Source organism: Bos indicus, chromosome X (genome assembly GCF_029378745.1).
Source record: "Bos indicus isolate NIAB-ARS_2022 breed Sahiwal x Tharparkar chromosome X, NIAB-ARS_B.indTharparkar_mat_pri_1.0, whole genome shotgun sequence".
NCBI classification, from domain to species: Eukaryota; Metazoa; Chordata; class Mammalia; order Artiodactyla; family Bovidae; genus Bos; species Bos indicus.
The window spans coordinates 96,312,288-96,329,041 of record NC_091789.1 but is presented as its reverse complement, the minus strand read 5'-3'; the positions used below and the strand labels follow the sequence as shown (position 1 = coordinate 96,329,041).

The 16,754-nt window shown below is 41.8% G+C and overlaps 1 protein-coding gene across 2 annotated transcripts; it reads left to right on the top strand.

The window, feature by feature from the left end:
• Positions 1–717: 717 nt before the first annotated feature.
• LOC139181440 (X antigen family member 5-like) lies at positions 718–6,015 on the top strand. 2 transcript variants are annotated; one of them, XR_011565397.1, is made up of 5 exons: positions 718–822; positions 1,726–1,805; positions 2,237–2,402; positions 2,804–2,929; positions 5,903–6,015. XR_011565397.1 is itself a non-coding variant. In XM_070784898.1 (5 exons), the coding sequence occupies exons 2-5, from the start codon at positions 1,734–1,736 to the stop codon at positions 5,923–5,925; spliced, it is 354 nt and encodes a 117-aa protein (XP_070640999.1). In that variant the 5' UTR covers positions 718–822; positions 1,726–1,733; the 3' UTR covers positions 5,926–6,015. The 2 variants fall into 2 exon arrangements, 1 of the variants encoding a protein (XP_070640999.1); XM_070784898.1 differs by having other exon boundaries at positions 2,270–2,402.
• The last annotated feature ends 10,739 nt before the right edge of the window (positions 6,016–16,754 follow it).

Below are 16,754 nucleotides of genomic sequence, written 5' to 3'. Positions count from 1 at the left end.
GATTTAAATGTGCAGTGCACCAAGCAAAAAGTGGAAACAGAGGCATCTATTTATGTACTTATTCCATGGAAGTGAGTAAAGCCATTGGGAGTATGACGGAAAACCCAGAAGCAACGAAGGAAATGGTTCATCAGAGCATGTATAAAAATAGGTATTAAAAAACGTAATATGTATTTCTGTCATGACTGTCTTTCTGAGACACATTCTCCACTAAGGGTAACCTGGGACTACCTATCACCACAGGTTGTGGATGCATAAGAAAGACTGCACTGGAAGGAAAAAAATATAGTCTTCAAGCCCCTTTCTCATCCACCAGAGACGCTGCGGTTCCAGGACTCCACCTCAATGGCGGGAAAACCGCAACCTGCACTGCTGCTGCTAAGTCACTTCAGTCGTGCCCGACTCTGTGCGACCCCATAGACGGCAGCCCACCAGGCTCCCCTGTCCCTGGGATTCTCCAGGCAAGAACACTGGAGTGGGTTGCCATTTCCTTCTCCAATGCATGAGAGTGAAAAATGAAAGTGAAGTTGCTCAGTCGTGTCCGACTCTTAGCGACCCCATGGACTGTTTAGCCCACCAGGCTCCTCCATCCATGGGATTTTCCAGGCAAGAGTACTAGAGTGGGGTGCCATTGCCTTCTCCGGCAACCTACACTGCACACACCCAACTCAGTGAGCATATGCAGTGTGTGCGGGCGCATCCGTTGCTGCGCATGCGCCTTGGTGCGCATACGCCTTCCTGAGTGATCTGTGAGGAGCGTTGGGCGTGAGACGGGTCTGTTTATTCAGTCCCGGTTCTTTCTCACTACTTGAGACTCACCAGGTAGGTTCACAGGTCTGTCCTGTCTGGAATTTAAGTGTGTGTGCGTGTGAGGGTAGCCAGTGAGTTTCGCGCTGGTCGGGCAGTGCCATCTAGGGCCTTTGAGGAGGAAGGCCCTCAAGGTAGTCATCTTTCTCCTCACAAGTGTTGCGACGCCATACTTCTTGCCTTGGTGGCCGGAGAGGAAGGGCAGTGGGCAGAGGAGGGCAGGCGGTAGGATGATGGTGGGGGGAGACTTGGGGGTGCTATTTGAGATATTTGGTTCAATGGGGCCCTGGAACTGACGACAGAGCACAGAATCTGGGGCCGGCAGTGGGACCTGGGCAGGGGGCAGGGTGGGTGATTAAGGAAAGGCCTGGAAACCGGACCGCAGTGGGGTTGTGACTGTATTGCGGGTTTTGTGGTAAGGTGCCAAGAGAGAAGTGGACCGGTTGCTCTGTATGCAGCCTCATCTCAGCCCCAGACACTGAGAAAATCGCCATAGTCAGGCTGTAAAGACTGAGCCTTTCTTCGTGTTCCAACTGAATTCCAAGGGAGTTGGGGAAAATAGGTCTGGTGAATAGGAGTGTGACATGAGCAGTAGTCCTGAGCTTTTAAATTCCTAGCAGTATTTCACTAAGGATCTTCATGATGGAGAATTCTGTTGTGAAATCAAATGTCCTACCGAAAATTCAGCCTTCTTCTGTACCTTAAGGTGATTTCTCTGCTGGCTTTGCAAAGACACAAATGGCTTTGCAAGCGACTGTATTTGGTGTAATTGAAATGCATGTACACTCATACTTAACCAGAGTTTTCTTTTGAAAGTATTCTCACATTAAAAAAAATAAGTCAACATATGGTCATAAAGTGATCAAATATAGCTGTACTCTTAAATACATTTTCTAAATCACCATATTCTGCTTTCAGGGAGAAATATGAGTGGGCAAGTGGCATCAAAATTGGGACCTACAAATCAAGATTGCGCCCAGGTGGATGAACCTGTGGTTGTGAGTACCTTGCCATTTGATGTTTTCTACTAGCACAAGTTTATTTTTGAGAAAATGATGTTAAGTAGTACAGATGCAGTGATAAAGGTCTTCCATGCTGATAAAGGGTGAGAATTTGTCTTAGGAAGGAACATTGATCCAGATATAGTCTGGCATTGCCTGGATGAGTATACTGTTAAATTCCCTGGAAATGTGCCCAGTGACTCCCTCCTCCTGCTTATTAACAACAGACTGCATGCTTCCATCCCAACATAGATTTAAATAACTTCCAAAGTCTTTCTGGGTAACTCTTATGGGAGCTAACTCATCTCTGTGTGAAGAGTAACATTATTAAAATTAAGTACATAGAATTGTGTTGGGAAAATGTTGTTAGGTTTACTTATGCTCAGATATTGTATATTTATGCTATTAGATGTATTAACAACAAAAAGGTTTTATTTGCATGCACACTCTACTTGGACCAGCAACCCAGTGTTGAGCAACCTCAACAAGAGGAACCGCCAGCTGAGATTCAGGATATCACACCTAGAAAGGAGGAAGTACATGGAGAGGATCCAGTGAATCGTGATGAAGAAGAGGAGAAGGATCCCTTTGAAGGTAAAGTGTATCTATGAGTCATGCCTTTAGACATAATCAGTAAGAAGAGGAAAGGAAACATTAGAAAAGGATTTCAGACAGTTCCTAAAAAACTGAGAAGTATAGTTTGCAGGTCAGTGTGGTCGCTCAAATTTTCCCTTATTTTCAAGACAAAGAGAAGGGGGCAACTAAGGTGTCTGAGGACAACCCTGGAAAAGGAAAATGGTAATAACATTCGGAAAATTCTGCTTTCCTTTTTCTCCAGCAAAACATTCCCGGAAGAATGCTCCTGAGGTTCTTATTCATCACATTTTTAGCATACTAACCTAAGGCTTTTAATTCATAACACCGAGGGAATGAATATCATCATTCCCTTGTCTATATTGTATGCTTTACAGCTGAATTGATGCATTTTTTTAAAGATTCTGGCCTGGAAGCTGATCTCCAGCAATTGGCTCTGGCAAAGACTGGGGGTGAAGGTGGAGATGGTCCCGATGTCAGGGAGGAGTTTGCATCAAATATAGAGCCTGTTGAAATGCCAGAAGCAGGTATGTCATCCATTCAGAAAGTAATTTATGTGGTTTCTGTTTTTCAGAATATTATATCTTTACTAATATAGAGGGAACATTACTATTATTTTAATAATAGAGTTCACATATTCTTTGAAAGATAGTTCAGACCCCAGATGCCTGAGTGCCTGACTTATAGACTTTCAAATAAAGAAACGGACAGGATCAAAGCCATATCAAAATGAAACAAGGAAACCATTTTCTTCTCTTGAGTATAAGTACTTTAAGCAACAGCTAATAATTTTCAGGTTCTTTTATAATTTCTGCTTGTAGCAAATATGGAATGCATTTGTAATAAATATCAGTTTATTTGAAATATGCTTAAGCATCCAAGTAGGTTCTAGTACCAGCTTTAGCATAATGTGTGTGATTCTATGAAATCCCTTAACTTCTAAACTCAACTTTACTCATGTAAGTTGTGAATTCAGAACAGATACACGCAGGTGCTGATTTTTCAATGCTAATTTTTGCATTCTCTGATTCTCTTTGATGGAATGCATACAAGAATACTCTGTTTTGTATGATGTATTTATCATAAAATATCATCTTGAGTCAAATTATAACAGGGGGATTGAGATTTCATTTTCTGACGGGGGACACATGTACACCTGTGGCTGATTCATGTCAATGTATGGCAAAACCCACCAGAATATTGTAATTAGTCTCCAATTAAAATCAATTAATTAATTTTTTAAAAAAGAAAATGAGCCAACATTCTGCTTGATGTTAGTTAAATTCTCTCAAATTCTGAATTCTCTAGCTTTTAAAAAAACAGTTGCATTTTAAATCCTTTCCCCAGGGAATCATGAAATGACTGAATAATAAAATGGCCAAAGACAGTCCAGTTTCCTATTTCTGTGGCTGATCAAGTTGAGAGAGTGCATTTAGTCAGTGATATTCAAGGCAGGTGTGAGTAAGATACGTATGCTAAGCACACTAACTGCCCCCAGGTTTGGTCTTTTCTTGGGGAAGGAGGTTGCTTATTTCAATTGGAGGATCATTACTTTATAATACTATGATGGTTTTGCCATACACACCACTCTCGCTCTTAAAGAACTAATAAAAATCTGAGCCTCATGATATAATCGTCTCTAACCATATCAAGTATGTTATTTTTCTTCTTTGATACATAAGTTTAAAAAGTTTTGAAGGCCAAAGATTATAACTCTAGTTCTTCCCGCATAATCAACTTAGTATCTTTCACATATGTGTTTTCCAAATTGCTGACAATGAATTGCATGGTTCTGATTTTAAAGGAAGAACTTCATAGTTAGGGAAGAATTTACTGTGTATTAGCCTTCTAAATATTTTAACTTTACATTTTTTTCCCAATCCATTAGAAAAATTAGATGAAAATACAACTTTTAGACTACTTTCAAGTAACTACAGAACATGATTAAAATGTTCTCATAGAAAAATCTTAGTCTAAATATGTGTGTATTTAAAAAGAAAATACATAAATTACAAGGTACATAAATATAAAATCCTACATCCAACATAAAAGGTAAGAAAAAGAGCAACAGAATAAACCTAAGGGAAAAAGAAAAAGATACTCAGTAAAAGACAGGTATGAATTGTTAGGAAGAGGAAAATAAACTCAACTAATAAATAAAGACAATGTGTTAGTTTACGTAATTTTTTAATATATATATACACACACATATTTTTTAATATTCTTTTCCATTGTGATTGATCACAAGAGATTGGACATTAGTTCCCTGTGCTATATAATAGGACCTTGTTGTTTATCCATTCTGAATGTAATAGTTTGTATCTGCCAACCCCAGACTGCCAGTCGATTCCTCTCAGTTTACATAATTGTGAAGAAAATGGACAAAGCCCAAGTACACATAATTAGAAATATGAACAAGACACTAACAGTTAGTATATTACAGAATTAAAACAGGGTATAATCTGGCACTCAAATATTTTCAGAATATTGATGAAATAGTAGGGTAGAAAAACAAATATTTAACATACCCCACAGTAACTAAATAACTAAACATCACAAATACCGTGGATGAACTTTTGAAATTGGTCAGAATTTTCTCTCAAAAGCCATTATCATTTAGAAACCAAAAAATCTGCTTTTCCAGATTTTCTTTCTCTCTTCCTACTTGCTTTTCTCTCTCACTCATACTCCCTCTTGCTCTCCCCTTTCTTCTCTCCTTTCTTTCTTTCTTTCTTTTTTTTTGGTGTGGCTGTGAGAAACAGGCCTATTTCTGCTTCACATTTTGATGTCACCATGTCACCAGTGATAGTAATGACTTAAAATTAGTGTCACCATATAATGTATTATACCAACTGGAATGATTTCCAGGGTGAAAAGAAACATTTAGAATTACATGAGGGCCACAAGTAAAAAGGGGGACAAATGTTTAACCAACTTAAAACAACCATATCAACCATTTAGAACAAATGAAAATGTCTACACTTTTCCACAGTAGAGAAGAAACAAATGTAATGCTGGCCATTTTATTTACTTCACATAAGGAGTAACAGAACAACTGTTTAGCTATCCTATATTCGGAATATTATTTCAAACCAGTGCATTTAAATGATACTTTTTTGGGATATTTTGTTTCAGTTTTTGTGTATTTTGTTTTCCTTAGGGTGTTTTTTGTTGTTAGATATTTTACTGAATGTGTACACACTTTTGTCTTCTACTGAAAACTACCTTCTGATAGGTTCCATTGATTTCATTTGTTCTGAACTCAGTGTCCTTATTTTCTTGTATGACTAGGAAGAGTAGTGTGTTTTTAAAAATACTGGTAATATGCTTGAAAAGTCTATAAAATCTCTAGAGAGGATTAACTGAAGGTAAGCCAAAGGTCACCCTTAGTGTTCCTGTTTTAGTCCATTTTATAAAACTACAACTGCAGTGAACTTTGTATACCTCTCCCGTCATCGAACTAAACTTCTGCTAAGTGACTTTTTAAATGTTTATTATAGGTGAAGGGCAGCCATTTGCTTGAAAGAAGATAAACTGAAACCATCTATGCTGTTCTTATGTTGTGTATTTGACTGTTAAAGTTCTGTCAATAAAGTTTCCTTTTCTAATTGCACATTTTTTGTTAAATTTATCCCTGGGTATTTAATGTTATTGAAAATTCATGGTTTGTGATTTTTGTTGTCTAGTTGAGGATGTATGTAGAGAGAGAATGTCTGCATATAGATTTTCTGTCCAACAGTACCTCTAAATATGCATATTAATTCCACAAATTTAGATGTAGATTATTTTTGCTTTTCAAAAGATACAATTATATTTGAATATCAACAGTTTCTACTGGCTTAAATCTTAAACCCATCCTCATTTTGCAGCTTTGAACAAACCTGGCCAGAATATTCTTGACTAAAGTAGATGATAATCGGCATCTATCCAAATAGGAAATGAAAAATCTTCTCCATTTCAACCTGTTTACATTGCTTTTTTGTAGATATACTTTATCACAGTAAGTTCCATTCTATTCCTAGTTTGCTGTCTTGAATATAGATTAATTTTCATCAAACACTTATACTGCATCAATTATGATGATCATAGAATTGTTTTCCCTCCATTTTTCTATTAATGTGGTGAATTGCACTTGTAACCTTATACATTTAAACCACCCTTGCACTTCTAGGGTTAAAAAAATTGGTCATAACATATTCTTTAGGTGTAATCTACATGTTAATGCATATACATACATATATATACCCACACATAAAAAATTCATAAAAGCCTTTGGTCTTCTCTTGAATAAATGGGTTTACAAAATATGCCACCCATATCTCATACGGTGTCCCTGATGAAAGCATTGACAGAGAAACATTTTTTAAAATGTAATATGTTTGTACTGCCCTATAGAGAAATGGAATGCCAAAGCCATTGTTAAAGGTTGTAGGGAGACAGGAAAAAAAACTGCTTTCAAATTCCATGGCAAATGGCACAGCATATCTTTCACACACTTCTGACTTGCCTTCCAAGTTTTTTTGGGTGCAGGGAGAGAGCAGCCACAAACATCTTTTCTTCTCCATGATGTCCTCCACTGGCTTGATAGCAGATCTCAGAAGCCCTCCAGTTGTCTGTGTGTGTGTGTGTGTGTGTGTGAATCACTCAGTCATGTCTGACTCTTTGCGACCCCACGAACTGTAGGCCACCAGGCTTCTCTGTCCATGGAATTCTCCAGGCAAGAATACTGGAGTGGATTGCCATTCCCTTCTCCAGAGGATCTTCCCAGCCCAGGGATCGAACTCTGGTCTCCTGCAGATTCTTTACCGTTTGAGCTACAGGGAAGACCTCCAGCTGTCTGATTCCTCCCTTATATCCTTATTATTAACATAATAACAAAACGCTTACATCTCTGAGCCCCTATCTGCATCCTCACGCACCAAAAAAATATATTTCTGCAACAAAGGACCTATTCAGACTTCACTCTGCTTAGCGAATAACAGGGGATTATAAATAGCAGCTGTTGTGCCCTTACAGAGGTATGAAAATCCAGGTCCAAAAGGACTGAAAATGGGAGGTTCAAACCTACCTCAAATTTAAGACAAATTGAGACTTAAATTAGAGTATCCTATCTTACCAAAAAGATGTGAAAAAGCCCCTAGGTCATGGAGCTCCCTGACAAGATTAGATCCTAGCTAGAAGAAAAGGGAAAGGAATGAGGGGAACTTCGTGAGACAAAATAACTTGAATTTTATCTGCTCTGTCTCCTTATTGGCTATGACATGACATAACTGGGCTTCCCCAGTGGCTCAGACGGTAAAGAATCTGCCTGCAGTGCTGGAGACCTGGGTTTGATCCCTGTGTTGGGAAGATCTCCTGGAGGAGGCCACGGCAACCCACTCCAGTATTCTTGTCTGAAGAATCCCCATGGATAGAGGTGCCTGACGGACTACAGTCCATGGGGTCGCAAAGAGTTGGACAAGGCTGAGCGACTAAGCACAGCACTTGACATAACTAAGAGTATCAGTACTGGTTCTGACACATAACTGTGTGAAGGTGAGAAAGGTATTTACATCCTTTGGATCTGTTTCCCCATTTCTAAAATGGAAATTACAATTTTACACTAAATATTTGTTATGAAGAATAAACAAGATAACGTGAAGTAGGCATTACACTGCAAATGGATTTGGCTTATTCTACTCCATTTTTTCATTTAAACATTTACCTTTACAATTAACAGTTCTCTCACAAGTGATACAGATTTTGAATTTCAAGTAGACTATAAGGTTAACTTTTAAAATGAATTGGACTTCAGAAACATATTTTGTCTAAATAAATATTGATTTAGACAATACGTTTATTTATATTAGCAGATTAAATAGCTGGTATCAGATATGGCATCCATTCTAAGGTGGGTTTGTTAATGAGGACTGACAAAGCTACCCTAAGTCATAGTATGTAGTGAAAACTGTGCTCCTTGCTTTGTGTGATGACAAAGAAAATAAGCCAATATTCTGGTCACACAACACCAGACTCTGTCACATAGTGAGGCAGCCAGTCCCTAAGTCACAGCGCAGGAGCTACAGGGCCTCGGGCACCACTGCAGTTGTTAGTTTGGCTTGTCACCTTCTACGGGCTTGGCCAGTAAGGAGACAATGAACCCGAATGGATTCAGATTCTACCTTACAGACAGTGCAGAAGCAATATGACCCTGGTGTCACTTGCCTTGTCCCTAGTCCCGCGGTTTGCCACTGAATTGGAAGGCCTCAGTAAAGGCACTACAGGTGGTGGGTCTCTGCCAGGAAGGAGCCCGCAGTTGTGCCCTATGGCACTGAGCAGCTCTGTAGTCCACAGCTGTATCTCAAGCTGGGGCTAGGGAGACCATCCTATGTTCAACTGAAACCAGAGGTGGATGAGTAACAACTTTGTGTCACCTCCAGCTGGATGAGGAGGCAGGTGAGAAATGGCCTCATAGCAGCTCTTCATCAGGCTGCTTATCTCCCCTTGCTGCAAGAGCAATCAGGGGGTTCTCTGCCAAGATTCAAGTCAGCCTACAGTTTAGCCTTGTCTACGTAGCCTAAGTGGGGACATGCAAGGGCACCAGGGCATGAAGACAGAGCCACACCCCTACAGTGTCTGGAAAAAGACACAAGGCTTTATGTATGGTGCTATAAATATGACACATATATACTGACTCCTACATGGAGGAGATGCTTTTCCTGTCAGTCATTAAAAATATTCCTTCGTTGAGTACACACACATTGATTACTAGCATGTTTCAGGACGTGTCTGCAGTGCTTGAAATAACAAGACCAGTGATGTGTGGTGGATGATGGGAATATCACACTGGTGGACCAGACAGACACATAAACAGAAAAGAAGTGCAAAGGAGAAACACAGGGAATGGACCTAAGGGAAAAGCAAAGCCAAACGGTGAGCAGGGTGGCCAAGAAGCAGGAGGAAAGCTAGAAGATAAGGTTCATTCTAAGAGGGAAAGAGGTTATATATAACACAGCCGTACTTTGACCCAGGCTGTGGATGAGAGTCACAACCTCCCCTGCATCACTGCCCCTTTTGAGGGTGGTGTCTGGGAGTCTAGAGATTCTGAAGAGAGAGAAAGAAAATTCATAGTGCAGGGGGCACGTGCACCCACCCTGATAGAGATGCAGGTGCAGCTTGTTACAGTTATCAGGTGGGGATGAGTTGAGTTGGATTTGGTGACTCAAGAAGAAATGTGCAAATGAATGTAAAGGGAGAAAGCACTTGGAGAGTGGGTAAACAGCTCCAACTCCCATTTCTGTACCTGGGTAGGTGCTCCATTCTTGTTGTGAGAAGGCTCCCTGGTCTGAGCTCTGGGAGGCAGTGATGAGCATTCTAAGGACCCATCATCACCTAAGCAGGGGGCACTGAGTGTGTGAAGACTTAAGTCTCAGCCTTTACCACTGACAGACACAGAAAGCTTCTTCGTCCTGCTGAGAGTGGGGCTCTGGAAGCTTAGGGAAGCTCACAGGTAAGGTGGAGGTGGTGGTGGTTGTTCAGTTGCTCAGTCGTGTCCAACTATTTACTACCCATGGCCTGCACCATGCCAGGCTCCTCTGTCCTCCACTATCTCCCTGAGTTTGATCAAATTAATGTCCATTGGGTTGGTGATGCTATCTAATCATCTCACCCTCTGTCGCCCCCTTCTCCTCCTGCCTTCAATCTTTTTGCATCAGGGTCCTTTCCAAGAGTCAGCTATTCGCTTCAGGTGGCCAAAGTATTGCAGCTTCAGCATCAGTCCTTCCAGTGAATATTCAGAGTTCATTTCCTTTAGGATTGGCGGGTTTGTTCTCCTTGCTGTCCAAGGGATTCTCAAGGCTCATCACTAGCACCACAATTCGAAAGCATCAGTTCTTTGGCACTCAGCCTTCTTAATGATCCAACTCACACATCTGTACATCACTACTGGAAAAACCATAGTTTTCACTCTACAAACTTTTGTCAGCAAAGTGATGTCTCTGCTTTTTAATGTTGTCTAGGTTTGTCATGGGCTTCCCCGGGGGCTCAGTGGGGAATCTGTCTGTTATGCAGCACACTTAGGAGATATGGGTTCAATCCCTGTGTCGGGAAGATCCCCTGGAAGAGGGAATGGCAACCCACTGCAGTATTCTCATCTGGAGAATCCCCTGGACAGAGGAGTCTGGTGGGCCTCTGTCCATGGGGTCATAAAGAGCCAGACGCTACTGAAGTGCCTGAGAATTCATGCAAGCTAGGTTTGTTATAGCTTTCCTTCCAAGGACCAAGCGTCTTTTAATTTCATGGCTGCAATCACCATTTGCAGTCATTTTCGAGCCCAAGAAAATGAAATGTGTCACTGCTTCCACTTCATTTCACTTCAGTCGCTCACCCATGTCCGACTCTTTGTGACCCCTCGAACCACAGCACGCCAGGCCTCCCTGTCCATCACCAACTCCCGGAGTTCACCCAAACTCATGTCCCTTGAGTCGGTGATGCCATCCAACCATCTCATCCTCTGTTGTCCCCTTCTCCTCCTGCCCTCAATCTTTGCCAGCATTAGGGTCTTTTCAAATGAGTCAGTTCTTTGCATCAGGTGCCCAAAGTATTGGAGTTTCAGCTTCATCATCAGCCCTTCCAATGAACACCCAGGACTGATCTCCTTTAGGATGGACTGCCTCCACTTATCCCCCTTCTATTTGCCATGAAGTGATAGGACCAGATGCCCTGATCTTAGTGTTTTAATTGAGTTTTAAGCCAGGTTTTTCCCTCTCCTCTTTCACCTGTATCCAAAGGTTCTTTAGTCGCTCTTCAATTTCTGCCATTAGAGTGGTATCATCTGTGTATCTGAGCTTGTCGAGATTTCTCCCAGCAATCTTCATTCCAGCTTTTGAATCAACCAGTCCAGCGTTTTGCATGATGTACTCTGTGTATAAGTTAAATAAGCAGCATGAGAATGTAGAGCCTTGCCGTTCTCCTTCCCCAATTATGAAGCAGTCATTTGTTCCTACTCTGGTTCTAACGGGTGCTTCTTGGCCCCCATACAGGTTTCTGAGGAGACAGGTCGAGTAGTCTGGCACTGCCCTCTGTTTAAGCATTTTCTCTATTTGTTGTGATCCACGCAGTCAGAGGTCTTAGCGTAGTCAATGACACAGAAATAGATGTTTTAGAAAAAGTAGATGCATTAGACGTTTACGAAGTAAAACGGACAGAACTCAGCAAGAATTTGGACTTGAGGTGAGGGAAAGGGAATCATAAACATAGTTAAGACTAAGTTTCTTGTCATAAAGTACAAAACTGTCATGGTGAATTCTGGAAGTTGTCCAGGTCTGGGAAGAATTCCAAATTAGATTTTTATGTTTTTGAGCTCATGGTCTACATGGATACAATAACCAGTATTTAAATACTTAAAATTTCCTTTTCCTTTAATAAAGTGTTGTGGTATAATTTATATACAATAAAAGCCAACACTTTAACATATTAGTGTTTGTAGATTTTTTACAAATGTATACTGTGGTGTAAATGCTACCACAATAAAAAGGTATAAAACGTCTCAATGTTCAAAAATGCTCCCTTGGGGTATCTGCTATCAGACTCCTTCCTCCACTCCTGTACCCTGGCAACCACAGATACATTTCTATGCCAATAGTTGTGCCATTTCCAGAAATCCATTGACATGAAATCATATAATATGTAGCCTTCTGTGTCTGGTTTCTCTCATTTGCACAGTTGAGATGCATCCTTGCTCTTACATGCACTAGTTACTTTTTTTTTTTTTTACTATCGTGTAGTATTCCTTTGTACAGGTATACTCTTTTGTTTTTCTTTCATCTGTATACCAGTTGTTGAATAACTGGGTTGTTTCTACATTTGGCTATTAGGAATACATGTGTGGAATATTTGAGTGCAGCCCACTGTGTGAGCATATTTTCATTTCTCTTGGGAAAACTGTCTAGGAGTAGAAATGCTGGGTCATATAAAGCTTCCCAGGGGGCGCTAGTGGTAAAGAACCCATCTGCCAATGCGGAGACTCAGGTTCAATCCCTTGCTCTGGAAGATCCCCTGGGGTAGGAAATAGCAACCCGCTCCAGTATTCTTGCCTGGAAAATTCCATGAAGAGGGGTCCTGGCAGGTTACAGTCCATGGGGCCCCAGAGAGTTAAACACGACTGAGCGACACAACACACACACATATACATGGTAATTTATGTATCTTAGAATCTAAACTGTGTCCTCTGTAGACAACATACACATGGATGTTTTTTTTTTCTTTAACTGTTCTCTCAGTGTCTGCCTTCTGGTTGGATTGTTTTATCTATTTACATTTAATGTTGATACAGACTTACATCTGCCAATGTATATTTCTGTCTCATGTCATTTTGTTCTATGGTCCTCATTTTACTGCTTTCTTTTCCATTCAATGGATATTTTCTAATGTAGCATTTTAAACTCTTTACTGATTTTCCACTACTTTTAAGTTGTTTCCTTAGCTGTATGCCACTGTAAACATCTTACTTTATCACAATTAGCTTGAAATTTACACAAATTCTAATGAGATACAGAAACATTATTCCTATATCACTCTATTCGGGTTTCCCTCTTTTCCTCATATTGTCACATATATAATAAATCTATAAAGGGTAAGCTCATTAATATACTCTTATCATTATTGTATTATATATAACGTTATATGTTGAAAAGCTGATATACGACAGGATGCTGCTGCTGCTGCTAAGTCACTTCAGTCGTGTCTGACTCTGTGTGACCCCATAGACGGCAGCCCACTAGGCTCCCCCATCCCTGGGATTCTCCAAGCAAGAACACTGGAGTGGGTTGCCATTTCCTTCTCCAACGCATAAAAGTGAAAAGTGAAAGTGAAGTCGCTCAGTCGTGTCTGACTCTTCAGACCCCATGGAATGCAGCCTACTAGGCTGCTCCATCCATGGGATTTTCCAGGCAAGAGTACTGGAGTGGGGTGCCATTGCCTTCTCCCATACAACAGGATATCAGGTATCTATTTATAGCTTCTGTTATATTCACCCTCTTTGTCATGATTTCTGATACTTTGCATATGTTTGTATGGATTTGACACCATCAGAGTTGTTTCCTTCCCTAATACAGCTTTGCTCCCAACCACCTCCTTTGTGCTGCTACTGCAAATATATTACATTCCATATATTGTTGGCCCAACAATAATTGGGCGTCTCTGGTGGCTCAGACAGTAAAGAATCTGCCTGCAATGCAGGAGACCCGGGTTCAATCCCTTAGTCAGGAAGATCCCCTGGAGAAGGGAATGGCTAACCACTCCAGTATTCTTGCTTGGAGATTCCCATGGAAAGAGGAGCCTAGCAGGCTACAGTCATGGGGCTGCCAAGAGTCAGATGTGACTGAGCAACTACTGCTTTCACAACAATAAATTATGTGATATTGATTTAGACAGTTGCTTTTTAAATACAGGAAAAAAGGAGGGAAATATGTATCCATAAAGAATTTTTCTTCATATAATTACCTTTACCTGTGTTCTTTGCTTTTTCACATGGATTCAGATTAACTCTGAATTCACTTATTATAGCATGAAGAACTTCCTTTAGTTTTTCTTGTAAGCCAGTTCTACCAACACATTCCCTGAGTTTTTTTTTTTGTTTGTTTATAATTTGGACATACCTTTACTTTGCTTTCATTTTTATTTTCTTAAACCACTTTATTGTGGTATGTGTGACATGTAAAAAGCTGTGTACGCACCCGTGAAATCATCACCAACTTCAATATACAAAACTCAACTGTATTTCTATACTAGTGGTGAATACTCCTAATAAGTAAGAAAATTCCAGTTACAATATAAAAAGGACTTAGGAATTAGTTTAAACAAGGAGGTGTAAGATTTGTACATTGAAAATCACAAAACCAATTGAAAGAAATTAATGAAAATATAAGTAAATGGTAACTGACTATCAATGGGCACTAGAGTTTCCCTTAGAAATTTGCTGTCATTGTACACACATCTCTGAGCATGTGGGAATATTTCCTTAAGGCACATTCACAGCAGGGAGACCGCTGGATCAAAGACTTCCTTGGCTAAACACACATCTGTGAAGTACCTACTATGTGCATGTGCCTGACGCTGTTCTAAACGCCAAGGAGGCATCACAGAATAGGACTGACACTTGTCCCTCTTTCATGAAGGCAAATGGTGCCGAGGGTGAGGGCAGGATGGAATGTAAATTCTGATGGGTGCTGCCACAGACCCCTGCAAAGGTGTTTCACCAGTTCACACTGGCCTCAGTGGGGCAGGGGAGTGAATGTGCCTTTACTGGCATCTGGGTACCATTTGGAGGGTGGGAGGTCTTGGCAGGAGGCTGGACTGCTTGTGTCCAGTTCCTTAGAAGAGCTTCAAGTCCACAACTAGGATTGATCCACGTAGGGATTTCAGGGAACGTGAATACCCTAGGTGTCCATACCCTTGATTGTGACATCACAAAGTGTGTTTGACAAAGCATGGGAGGGATCTGACCCATCGGTGGCTCTGCACCCTGAGTGTGCCATCTCTGACCTGGAGATAAGTCTGTGAACCAGGGATTGAGGGTGCTTAAACCTTGAGGGGTTTATATGTCTTGGGCTGTGAATTTTGGGGGTTGTAGGATGTGGGGTACCATGGTCTGAGTTCTCTTTGTGGTGGCTGCATGGAACATTGTGAAAGAGCTGTATGCGTTCACCATACCAGTGCTCTGTGCAGTTGGGTTTCTCCATGGCAGCTTATGAAGTTGCTAAATGCATGTCGGCCTGTATTCGAATTTCATCTCAGCTGATTTCTTGTGTCTTGCCTCATTTATTGAGTCTCTAGTGTTTCAGTTTGGTGGATTGTTTGGTGTTGGGTGTCCAGTGCATCACCCTTCTTTGGGATTGGAATAAAAACTGACCTTTCCAGTCCTGTGGCCACTGTGGAGTTTTCCAAATTTGCTTGCATATTGAGTGCAGCACTTTAACAGCATCACCCATTAGCATTTGAAATAGCCAGGATTCCGTCAACTCCACCAGCTTTGTTCCTAGTAATGCTTCCTAAGGCCCACTTGATGTCACACTCCAGTATGTTTCACGTTGTTTCACATTGGCACAACCAAATTCATCAAAAATTGTGAACTCATATTTCAGAGGCTACAACAATTCGTACTCAATGTGGGTACCAAAAAACTTGAGGCCGAAAGTAAAGTCTAAACATTGAAAATACCTACATTCCTTTAAAGACAGGCGTTTACATTTTGAAGTGAAGCCAGGTGACTCCTGAGTCCCAGGTCACGGAGCTGCTGGGCTGGAGGTGTGGCTGAAACTGAGGCAGCCACACCTTGAGGCCTTCTCCCTGTGTGGAGGGAGGGCCTACCCCAAGGACAAGAAGAACAGGACCCTCAGGGGTCTCACAGTCTATCAGGGCGGCAGGCACATTGCTTCAGGCAGCACATATGCATTGAGGCTTTTCCTGGCTCTCTGTGGTGGATACAAGTGGCCAGCCCACAGAAATCCCTGTGCTGGACTTACTGTCCCCAAAGGGGAAGGGGTAGGGGTAGGAGGCACCCTACCTCATAACAACCCAGGACATTCTAGAGTGTGTTAGAAGGGGGTGGTGCTGTGATCAGATACATGTAAGTCCTGTAAGGGACTGGTACTGTGGGCAGCAAGGGGGAAAGCTGCAAGTCACAGTACTGAACAGAGCAACCAGGGTGGGCTTCATTGAGGAGCTGATATTTTAACAAAGACTTGAAGGGGGAAAGGAGTCAGCACAGCAGACATCTGGGGTCAGGATATTGCAGAAGAGGGAACAGTGGGGATAAATGCGGGGGGCAGACACTGCCAGGAGGCCAGGGCAGCTGGGAGCAGGGAGTGAGAGTTGAACAAAAAGCGGGGACTAAATACCACGGCACTGGGTAAGTGTCTGCTCTGTCGGTGAACGAACAGGGACAAGCAGGGGTCATAGGTGCTGATGGACATGCCTGTGCCAGGCCTGTGAGGGAGGCAGAAGCAGGACAGGGGGAAAGAGCAGAGACAGCTGAGGTGGGGCAAGCAAGGAGTGAGGAGGATGCACGAGGGGAAGCTCCGAGTGAGGCTGACGGCCTCCCCTGGACTCGACACGCCTTTCCTACCTGTACTGGTGTCCCCGACTCCATAGACACCTGGGCTCCGGGCACAGTGTCAGAGACTCCACTAGCAGCCTGATGTCATTCAACTGTCCATCATCTGGACACATAGTTGCGAGGCCTACATTGCCACTTGGTCCTTGGGAAACGTTCAGTGACCTGAATGGTGCTCTCAGGATCTTGACCCCAGTTCCACTGTGAGGCTACAACTGTGGCTGATGGGGCAACAGAGTGACCAACACGTGTGTAATGAA